General features: G+C 40.3%; 1 protein-coding gene and 1 non-coding gene across 2 annotated transcripts; one reads left to right on the forward strand and one right to left on the reverse strand.

The window, feature by feature from the left end:
- The first annotated feature begins 2,959 nt into the window (after positions 1-2,959).
- Positions 2,960-8,688, forward strand: emc (Basic helix-loop-helix domain-containing extra-macrochaetae). The gene is made up of 2 exons (XM_074091368.1): positions 2,960-3,423; positions 7,002-8,688. The coding sequence occupies exons 1-2, from the start codon at positions 3,064-3,066 to the stop codon at positions 7,041-7,043; spliced, it is 402 nt and encodes a 133-aa protein (XP_073947469.1). The 5' UTR covers positions 2,960-3,063; the 3' UTR covers positions 7,044-8,688.
- A 1,628-nt stretch (positions 8,689-10,316) lies between these two features.
- TRNAR-ACG (transfer RNA arginine (anticodon ACG)) lies at positions 10,317-10,389 on the reverse strand. The gene has a single exon. It is a non-coding gene; the product is annotated as a tRNA-Arg (tRNA).
- Positions 10,390-10,942: the final 553 nt, after the last annotated feature.

The raw sequence follows: 10,942 nt of genomic DNA on the forward strand, positions 1-10,942 counted from the left end.
ATTATTTTTTTGTTGCGACTACACCTTTATCGTCTATTTACACAGCCATAAAAGCACCTTACCTTATTTAAAAGTTCTCAAGGTTTATGTGGCGGTGTGATTTTTTTTTTACTAGTCGCTCTCGCTACTTTAGTTTACAAAAGAGAATACCTGCTGCCCTGAAACAATACTCCAGAACAAATTGCACGACAAGGTGCTTTTGATACCAAGCCGGAAAGAGTGCACTAAAAGTCCGTACGTGTGTTGACAATATTGATACGCAGAGCTTGAGTCTTTGAACTTGTAAATACAATTTCGGCTCTACCTGCGATGGTTTTTCTGTTTGACATAATTGACGAAATAAATTGTCCATTACAAACGGGCCCGTGTGAATATCAAAGTGTCATTACAAAGGTTGTTATTTGTGTAGTTACAGAGTGTTATTGTTGTTGTTCAACTAATGTATATTTATGATATATTATCCTAATAGTTTTTTTACATATCATAGCCAGTCAACAAAGATTTCCAGGAAAAATATTTTACTGCCTTTTTCTAATTTGAACCACCCACTAGCCCGCTGAAAGATTGATACGTTTGATTTATTGTATAATTTAATTAAACTAGCTGTTACCCGCGACTCCGTCCACGTAGAAGCATGAAAAATAGTTTACGTCCTATTCTCAGACCTACCGAATATACGCAAAAAAAAACATAAAAATCGGTCAAGCCGTTTCGGAGGAGTTGAGAGTGGAGGAGGATAACGCTCTACGAAGCCGAAATTAACCGAGGCTCTTTCCAAAGACGATGTGCAATCTTTATGGCCGGGTACTGTACAGCCGTACTATGTTTGTGGGCGGTGGTGATCTCTTACCATCAGGAGACCCACTTGCTCGTTTTCCATCTCGTCGAATAAAAAATAAAAAAGGTCGAATACGCTTTTCGTCCAAATTGTATTTCAACAATGACAACCAATCTACGTTTTGCTATTTTTCTTTTATTTTGTTTTCAGCTCCCCAACCAATTTCAAAGTTTATTTATTTGTGTAATTTATGTAACTAAAGTACGCAAATTTTCAATTTAATCAGTCTGGTAGATTGAGAGCTGTGACAGACGGAAAGAAAGACAGACATACGAGTGATGCCATAGAGGCTCCGTTTTGTCACTCGGATACACGGAACCAGAGCACTGTTACTTTTACTATTCGTCACTAGCAAATTACTTTATTTGTACCGCTTCACTTAGAATTAAATGCCGTTCCAAATCACACCAAATGAAGCAATTCACTACCTGAGTTCTTTACTCCCGCCTCCAAGGTGACTCGACTTTTTGCAGCGCTTGTTTTTTATGGTCACTGCGTAGTTATTACGATTCGGACCTCTTTGTGTGGTCGTATGGGAGCCATTTACGGCTCACGTGAGGGCCAAGAGGCTTAAATACGACCAAACGTGGATTGATCGGAATTCACTTTAAAAATTCTGAAGTCAATTAGCACGATCACGATCACACTCAATGTTCCTGCTTAATTCAACTTTTGTATTTCTTGTTTTTAATATTTTATTTTACATACAGTAAATTGCTGATCTTCATCAACCAATTAAAATAAATGATGATGATCATTTTTTCTATCGTCTTTATTTTTCCAACTTTACCACGTACATTTTACAATATTTATATATATATATATATGTGTGTGTGTAGGTAGTATGTAGTATATACATACTACCTACTCGTATAATGTGATGCCGGAACTGATAACTCACCTGTTTGCTCATTCCGTCGTGACGATTGGCACTAAATGAAAAAGCCAATTTCGTCGAAGATAACCAAGCCAAGTGCGGGCGGACTAACTTTGTTTGTTTTGCTTCAGGTACTTATGATTAAGTCTGTAAATAGGTAGGATAGATTAGATATCTCTGATTTTATTTTTTGCTTATAAGCAAACAACGTCGAAAATAACATATATTTATATTTCTACGTCTGTCTTATTTCTCGACGTTGTTTGTCCTAATTTTTAAATGGTTCCTTAGTTTGAACTACCTAATAATAAATATCTCAGTTTTCAGAACTAAATTATTACATTGCAATGCTTAAATTCAGCTAGTCATTCACCTGCAAGAAAAACAAAAAGAAATAATTTTAAGTAAATTTACAAAACATACTAAGTTTATAACACCATCCAATCGTAAAATAAGACAGCCAATCAAAATAAATTGAGTGAGTACGGTTAAGTAATTAATTGATCACAAAAACATAAATTCATAATCTAATTAATACTGCCTGTACGGAACCACAAAAGAATACATACTTAACCCTGGACCTTGACCAAAACATAGGTTTCCCAACATGTTTTTTGTCGCTATTGTCGTGCATGAAGCTGCGTGGGTCCTTTGGGGCAGGACCTGTCGCCGTGGGACCGCGACAAGTGGATGCCGTCACGTACGGCTATTGTTCCCGCGCCGGCGCAGCCTCTGCGTCCGCGCACGCAGCTACGGCTCCGTACACTTTCTGCAGGTAAACTGATTAATAAAGGTAAAGGGTAATTAAAATCAAAACAATAAAATATATGAGTTGCAATTGTTTAAGTTTGTATATATCCTTTATTTTGCATTCTGTTTAATGTGTCCGGAAAATGGTTGCTGAAAAATCTAAGACTAACTAATTAGGTATTTGTATAAATGTAATTTTACTGAATTAACTACTAAAATAAAGATCAATCAGCTCATATAAGTTACTACTGATTATTAGCCTGATTATGCAGATTAGCAGTTATATAGAATTGTTTTGTCTGTAAAATGAAACTAAAAGACAACAATGCAGGACAAAGTGCATGTCACGAGCGCAACGGCCTTAGTCAGGGCCGCCCAGCGCAGGCAGACGCGGCGCCCGCCGCCGCCATGGGAAAATCAGGCTTCGCCCCGCGCGCCCATTGGAGCGCCGAGGCCCGCCCCGCGCCCCACCCGCGCCCATAAATACAACGCGCCGCCGCGCATCTCCTCATTCCTCACTCGAGTCCGCACTTGCCGCACGCGTCACGCGCTCGCGATAATACCCAGTGTTCGTGTTCAGTGTAACTCACAAATCACAATGAAAGCGATAACAGCAGTGTGCGCGACCGGCGCTTCCGTACCGGCGATAGCTGGCGGCCGCATACAGAGGCATCGGGACGGCGAGAACGCAGAGATCCAGATGTACCTCTCCAAATTGCAAGACTTGGTTCCATTCATGCCTAAGAACCGGAAGATCTCGAAGTTGGAAGTGATCCAGCACGTGATAGACTACATCTGCGACCTGCAGTCAGCGCTGGAGAACCACCCCGCGATGGAGCAGTTCGACGCGGAGGGCGCGCTGGCCGCCGCGCCGAACGCGCGCCGCCCGCTGGGCCCGCGGCCCGCGCCCAACACCATCCTCCGCTCCTCGCCATCCCAGGAACACAGAAACCACACGGTTAGTACCTTAACCACACAAACACGCCACTGTATATAATGTTATGGTGACTCAAGAGTGCCCTTATCTAAGCATCCAAATCTGCCAATTTGTAACGTCGCTTTATTTTTCCGTGACGTATGTAACAATTTTACTAATCTTGGACATAACTTTTAAATCACGAAACATCCTTAATTTTCATCATGTTTAAAGCTAGAAACTTATTTCACTTAATCTCCTCAAAATACCGTAAACACGACGGCAGTAGCCATTTACTCTTGTAGACAGTATTGCATAAAAAGTAAATGAAATCGGGCGCGTCGTTGTTTTTGCGGCGCGCGCGCACCTGCGTGTTTCGCAAGCGCGGGAAGGTAAAAGCGGAGATGCTGAGTTTCACAACGTGCGACTACGAGACGCCACCAGCACTAGTTTACATTGATCGCGTTGCATTACAAACTTATTCCACTACACTTTAAGATACTCATGGTATCAATCTTGATTTTGCCACAGTACTATGAGTACAAAGGTACAAAAACGAATAACAACTCTACATTCGGTCACATCGTTTAAACTTACCGTCCAGGTCCATTCATTCGCTTTGTAACAGTAAGAACAGTTTGCAATAGGTAGTGTTCTTGACGGCAAAACAACAGTCGCAATCTAAACCGCTGTTCACGCATGCGTGACGACTGTTTTGAATTTCAGCCTTGAAGCGCGGCCACCTGCGCCGGCGCCGCGTAAACGACCGTGTACTGACACAATATCTGAATATTCAACACGTATTTAAGTATGCTGCCTCGTTTAACATTCCGCCTGACACCTGCGCGAGATGGCCATTCCGTCATTCACATTTGTTTCGCATCGCATCCAAGATACGCAGTGATTCTGAGACCCTGAATTGTCTAAAATTGCACCAGAGAGAGCGGTGCAGCGTCAGAACGCGGCAGGTGCAGCGCGCAGGATTTATTCGAGCGCCTTGCGAGTACGGCTACAGCCCCAGGCACATGCGCGCTCGTTAATACTTGCCCGTGCCACGTAAATTTTAATATCTGCCGGTTGTTGGAAGCAAGAGAAATGCTCACAACAAGCGTGATTTAGGAGACACGACGGGTTGCTCAGAATTTACAGTACTAACACAAACGACCAACCAGTAAACCATCTTCAAAATCTTGTACGGGCTTACATATAAATGCTGCATTCGATGAAATACAATTGAACAGGGCCGCAAATACATATTATCTATATAATTACGTCAGGCTTATCAACGAACTTTTATCAATTATACACATGCATGCTATATAGTTTAAATAGTATCGTATTTAATATAATAATGTCTATTACGAATATATATAGTTATGTTTGAAAACCAGTTACCCTTCACCCGCATACCGGCGCCAAAGATCCAACGAAGTATAATCTGATAAACATAGAAGAGCAGTTAAAGTAAGGAGTCTCTCGTGTTGTTAATACGATGATTATTATTCATCCTTGATATATTTATGCAAAGAATTTAGAATATCGCATCAAAATAATCCTATAATCATAGATCATATTACCTACCTAATAAACAAGAAACAACTGATTTAATAAGCTTCGGGCGCCGGCGACATCGCACGAATTTACTAATTTACCGCCTACCACAATATGACATCGGAATGCTGACTAATCGGACCGCATTCTTCAATATAGACAAGGACTTAATCTGGAAATATTACAACGCTCTCATGCTGTTTTGAGTTCGGACAGCACCGAATGTACTTTTTGTTAAATCTAATTGTACGAAAAGAAATTTCGAGACGATCGTGCCGGGATCCGAGGCACCAACGTGAGCGTCGTGAGGCGGCATTTCACGGTGATATCGCGCGGGGCATCGGCGCCGTGTGCCACAAACTCCGGTCACGAGCATACGCCACGGCGCTATCTCGCCGACGCCGACGGTAATTGTTGCCCGCAGCCGCAGCTGCCTTAACTCACGAGGCCGTGGGACATTTCGCTGTACTTCTCGATCCCTCCGCTCTCACTCACGTTCTTGTCCTTTACAACTAAGGCAACCTATTATGTACTCTATTATGTTATTGCCTCATTTGATCTTTTAAAATCGTGACTGAACTTGCAACAAGCAATAGTTATATAGGTTTGAATTCATAAGGATTTGTGTTTTAGATAATCACAAATATTTATATCTCTATCATTTACTTTGTTTACTAAGGAAGCCATCTGTACACATAATGTGTCCCTAATCAAATAACAAATTATTATTACCAATTAGTCATTCAATTACGAGCCCGCATTGGTTCGCCACAAAATTAATTTAAGTGCCGAAGCACAGCTTCCCAACCAGCTTACTTACAACATCATAGTCACCGTCGAAAGATTAATGGCAACATCAGCTTTATACGGTCATCTTAAAGTAGGTAAAGGGTTAGTGCTCGTCAGATACAAAGGGAGGCAGGTCTGCGCCTACACGGCGCGCCGCCGCGACAGGCGACACTAACGAGTCGCCAGGTGTCCGCGCCCACGCTCACCCGCTCCTCTGAATATCTGTCTTCGCGCACCTCGCCACGCATAAATCGCGCATGTGAAAGTTTTACGATCACCTTTACGCTTCTCCGAACTAATAAAGTACGGCGGCGGCGAGTAGACAATGCAGCTCCGCCGCGAAATGTCTCCGCAAAACTTAGCACACGTGCAACGATTTCGCCGATCAATTCCATCGCCGACGGATCGATCGAGGGCATTGTGCGGGTAACGGTCGCTCACAGCTGCGCACCGAGCACACGTGACGCAGGCCGGTAGCCGGATAGCTAAATAAATGCGACGCTCATACCTTTTCATTATCCAGACGACAATGCTCGTCACATAAAGGGATTTCACGTGTGCTCGCAAAGTCCCGATCTGTTCAGAACATGTGTGCTCTCCCTTTGGTATGTGTCCGTAAATAGGGTGTGGCCACGTGCGCCCGCTCAGCTGCGTTGCGGATGTACGGACGGGAAGCAGTAATCTAACACTTCACTCCGAAAAAGTAATGCTGAAATTGCAACTGAAGCACTCGGCCAATGTAAACATCCTGTGCGGCTCGCATAACTCACACCTTTCGTTTTGCAACTTGTCATCTGTTAACGTACCCCTCACAATAGTTCTTTTTGGTTCCTATTAAACAAATTGGGGTAGTAAAATAACTGGCCCATTGTCAGAACGCTAATGAATTAAAAGTCATGAAACGGAGCGCATATGCGGTGGCAGATGTCCGGACGCGGGTCGCGGGATGCGTGACACCCGATACACTATTTGTCACAATCGCTATTGACCACTTAATAATGATGGACTTAATCACGAACACTGATTAATTGAAGGCATTTACTATTTAAAGAATTTGTACTTCTGCAATAATCCAATTGTTCTGCAATATTTCCTATAGAGTATAGAGGCATGTGCGTTGCGCGCGCATCTGTGCAACGATTGGTAACTGCACCCTCGATCTCGACAAGCCTGCAGTGGGTGGCAAGGGCTCGCCTTCTGTCACACCAAACCCTTCATTTAATAGGCAGGCCTTTATTTATTTGCAACTGTTTACTTACCTAAGTTTTTTATTGTTACAGGCAGCAGAAAAGCAGAGCCAGCAGGACAGGCCGATGTGTTAGGTTAAAAGAGACTAATAATTTATGGTAAAATTAAACACACCTCGTGGAGAAGGCCACGGCGCGAAGGCGCCGGCGGCAGGTCCTCGCGCGAAGACATCCTAAGTACGATCTCGTTACGATCAATATAAGTACTACGTTAATTTAATGTAAATTGTGGCATTATGTGAGGGAGACTGCAGCATTGCAATGCAATCCGTCGTGGACGACCACTGAAAGATTGTTTTGTTGTTTTCATGTAAAAGCTTTACTAGTTGTTAGTCCTATGTATGTTATGTGTTGAGTGGTTTGCAGAACACCTCTGAACCCTGCCAGGACTGCTACTTGAAAATAATGCTTCTTACTTTCTGTAGATTTTCATATGAGAATGATTTTCGTTTTATTTTAAAATAAATCTTGAATAACTGTTTTAAAATCAGTCCTAGATTTTTAGTTCTTAAACGATGCTTCCATTAATATCAAAGATGTAAACCGATTTTAAGTTGGTTTATCTAAGTAATTATATTAATTTAATTTAAATTTTCAAGAGTGTGATTTTGCATGGCGATTTTGTTGCTATTAGGTTATTGTATAGGTATATGTGAGTGCTCGGCGAGAGCGTTATCATTTAATTTATAAATCGAGCCGGGCACGCTCTGTATGTAAATAGTGTATGAAAATAATGTAAAAAAAATATTAAATTTTAGCGGAAACTTATCAAATTGAGACCTTTTATGATTTTATTTTGAATATAAGGTGAAAATGCTTTAATTATCTTATATAATTCTTATTATGGTGTATTATAATTTTAAATAGACTGTTATAGATTTAGTTATTGAGCGATGAGGTGTAGGCGGGGTGTTCCGCCGTTGGTACAAATTGTTTGTTAATTAATGCGGTGCGGTGCGACCGCGGGTGCCGGCCGCTGGCCGCTGCTGCGGGGCCGGCCGACCTCCAGTGAACCATCCGCGTCGCTCCGGCCGGCCCTCCAGAACCCACCACTTAAACTTGTCAAAAACACCGCATACTACTAAAAGGTTCCAAGCAGTCTAAATTCAATAGGTCACAAACTACTAGTTCTCAACTGTATTTCGCAATTTATTTCTTCATTTAATTACTGTTTTCTTTGTAGTGTATTAAATCCGCACTGATTATTTAAAATTAATAGAAGAATCAATGAAACCGAAATAAACAATGATTTGAAAGTATACAATTTTTTTTCATTAACAAATCCTTACCTGATTAAGCTACATCATTATATGCCCCTACCGCACTAGGTATGCCAGTATTATACTTGCTTAAGGCAAATCATAACTTGATAATTATGTTTCTGAACCATTATTTAGTGTAAATAAAAACTTAACACATGGAGATGTACCTTGTATTTAGGTATAGGCACTGTGATTAAAGTGTTGCCCGTAACAAAATACGAGTAAGTTACGAACTAAGTATGTAGGTAGGTGAATCATGAGCCACTTAACTCCAATCATTCCCACATTCAGGCTTAAACTGATTGGTTTAACCTATTTATATCTACTTCCCTTCGTTTCACATCAATCTAACTTGTTGTTCGAAATTAAAAAACAATAGGAGTAATACTTAACTTACACCTAGCATTGATAAGTAATCCAAGTTTTAGATTAGAAATTAATAAAATAAGATATCAGTAGCACCTGTGTTTTACTAAAAACATGCGAACTAACCCGTTAAATATAAATGTTTACCCGTAATACCCCTTAAATTATGGATGATCCCTAAGCATCCTATAAAAAAACTATCAATCGTTCAAAGGTTCACTGAAACAGTTTCCTGAAGGGTTAAATTCGCCTTTGAACATTTTGTTTTGCCCTGTAATCTATTTTCAACTTTACTGTTTTATGTACATACAATGAAGCGTTATACATAAGTACGTTACATACATACATTAGGTATGTCGTTTCTTTCCTGTTCACTTTAGTAATAATATATGATTAACTGACAAAGTATGACTCTACTGGACTCTATGGATACTAAAAAAACATGATCTATTGCGTATCGTCAAAGTAAAAAGGTTATGGATGTGAGAAAAAGACATGCAAGTACAAAACAAAACCAAAGCAATGTAACGCATAGTAGCAGACCGTTTGCATATAGGAATTTATACAGCAGGGCAGCCGGTAGGTAGTATATACACTAGACGCCGCACACGCAAGGAGCAAACCACGTTAGGCACATCCCTATCATCGCTATTGCATAGGGTATATCAATAAAGCCGTCGTATTAAACACATTATAATGTAATACACTGACCTAATTTTCAGCGGCTTTAAGGTGTACATTACATATTATGTATAGTCGACCAAAAATCGGTTTACCATCCTAAGGTTTTTTTTTTTAAATATGGCTCTGTCCTTCGGAGGACAATTTTGCCAGTGTCTAGTAGGTTTTTCTGTTGTACCACAGAATAATTAATAGTACAAGTTGTTCGTAAAAAAAATCTAGAAATCGAAATATGAGAGGTAATGGTGGACGAACGCTTTATTTCTGAAGTAGGAACTGTCATTAAAATTGATAAAGCAGTTTCTTGGTCGACTATACAAATATGTTAGTAGATTTTTCTGACGTCTTAGTAGCGTACAGTCATCTGCATTAATATCTGCCACAGCGGAGCGCGTAAAAATATCTGACATCCTACCGTGCACAGAAATAGAGTCCTATGATATTTATGCACGCTTTGTTGTATCAGATATTGGTGCTGGTGACTGTACTTACGTTATATTTTTACATTATGAACTTGACAGAGCTGTTATTTACGACCCTACGGCGTAGTTCTTAACGAAACCAGTAAAAGTAACTAAGTATCTTTAATAACCCGATAGAGAGGCATATTCCACAAGTATGCTTATTCTAAAAAAAAATCGTCTCAGTGAACGTGGGTCACGGATCTGCGAGATCACGCGATTGCATCACGGCCAATTATCGCGACTACAACTACAATATTTGGTCAGCTGCGTGTTTATAATCATAATTTAACACGTTAAATATCTCATAACTTATAATAAACTCTCAGGCGCCAAGAGTAAGGACTGTTTTAGCCCACAAACGTTGAAAAATGTACGTTAATGTAAAATATACTCTAATGATCATTCAGCAAAGTAGAGATTCGCGTGCTGTCTAAAAAAACGGTATTAAATGGAACGCTCGTTCGCCAAACATTAACTCATTGCCATCATAGCGGCAAACAATACAGCTAATTGTTGAAGACAGGTAAACAAGCCTGAAAGCAATAGTTAAAAAAAATAAAAAAAACATTGATCTGCGACCTTGCCAGGATTCGAACCTGGAATCTTCTGATCCGTAGTCAGACGCGTTATCCGTTGCGCCACAAGGCCAGTTGGCAAGAGTTCTGAATTATGTAATTTGGTTCCCGCCGCTATCTATCGATTTCTGTCATATTTGAAACTGTTTGCGCGCTTTTATTTAAAGCCTATCTTTCTGCGATTATACTCTAATCTGCGGTTAGGGTGTCAGCGGATTCACGAGGCGTACAGTGATTCAACGTATAAGCTTTCTTAGGAAAGAAACTTAAGCGCAAAATGAACAGAAAAAAAACTATGTACCTAGCTACCCACTTACTTCATGATGGTTTACAAAACTACTTACTATCCGAATGACAATAGTAAAATAAATCCAAGCAAAACTTTTTTACACAAAAGCTACGAATAATAATACAGAAGCAATCTACAGTAGTCTGACTAGCAATTTTTTTAAGGTAAGTCTTCCTAACTATTTGGAAAGTGTTGTCGTAAGAAAAACGTACCGGCTAAGAATAGATAGGTACTGACCGAGTTCTTATGGTTTCGTGTTAAGCAAAAACAACATTTTTTAAGTTTATTGCTTCATTTTAGTACAAAAAACCCAAACCTTTAGTCATAATTGTCAAGT

This window comes from Choristoneura fumiferana, chromosome 8 (genome assembly GCF_025370935.1).
Source record: "Choristoneura fumiferana chromosome 8, NRCan_CFum_1, whole genome shotgun sequence".
Taxonomy (NCBI): domain Eukaryota; kingdom Metazoa; phylum Arthropoda; class Insecta; order Lepidoptera; family Tortricidae; genus Choristoneura; species Choristoneura fumiferana.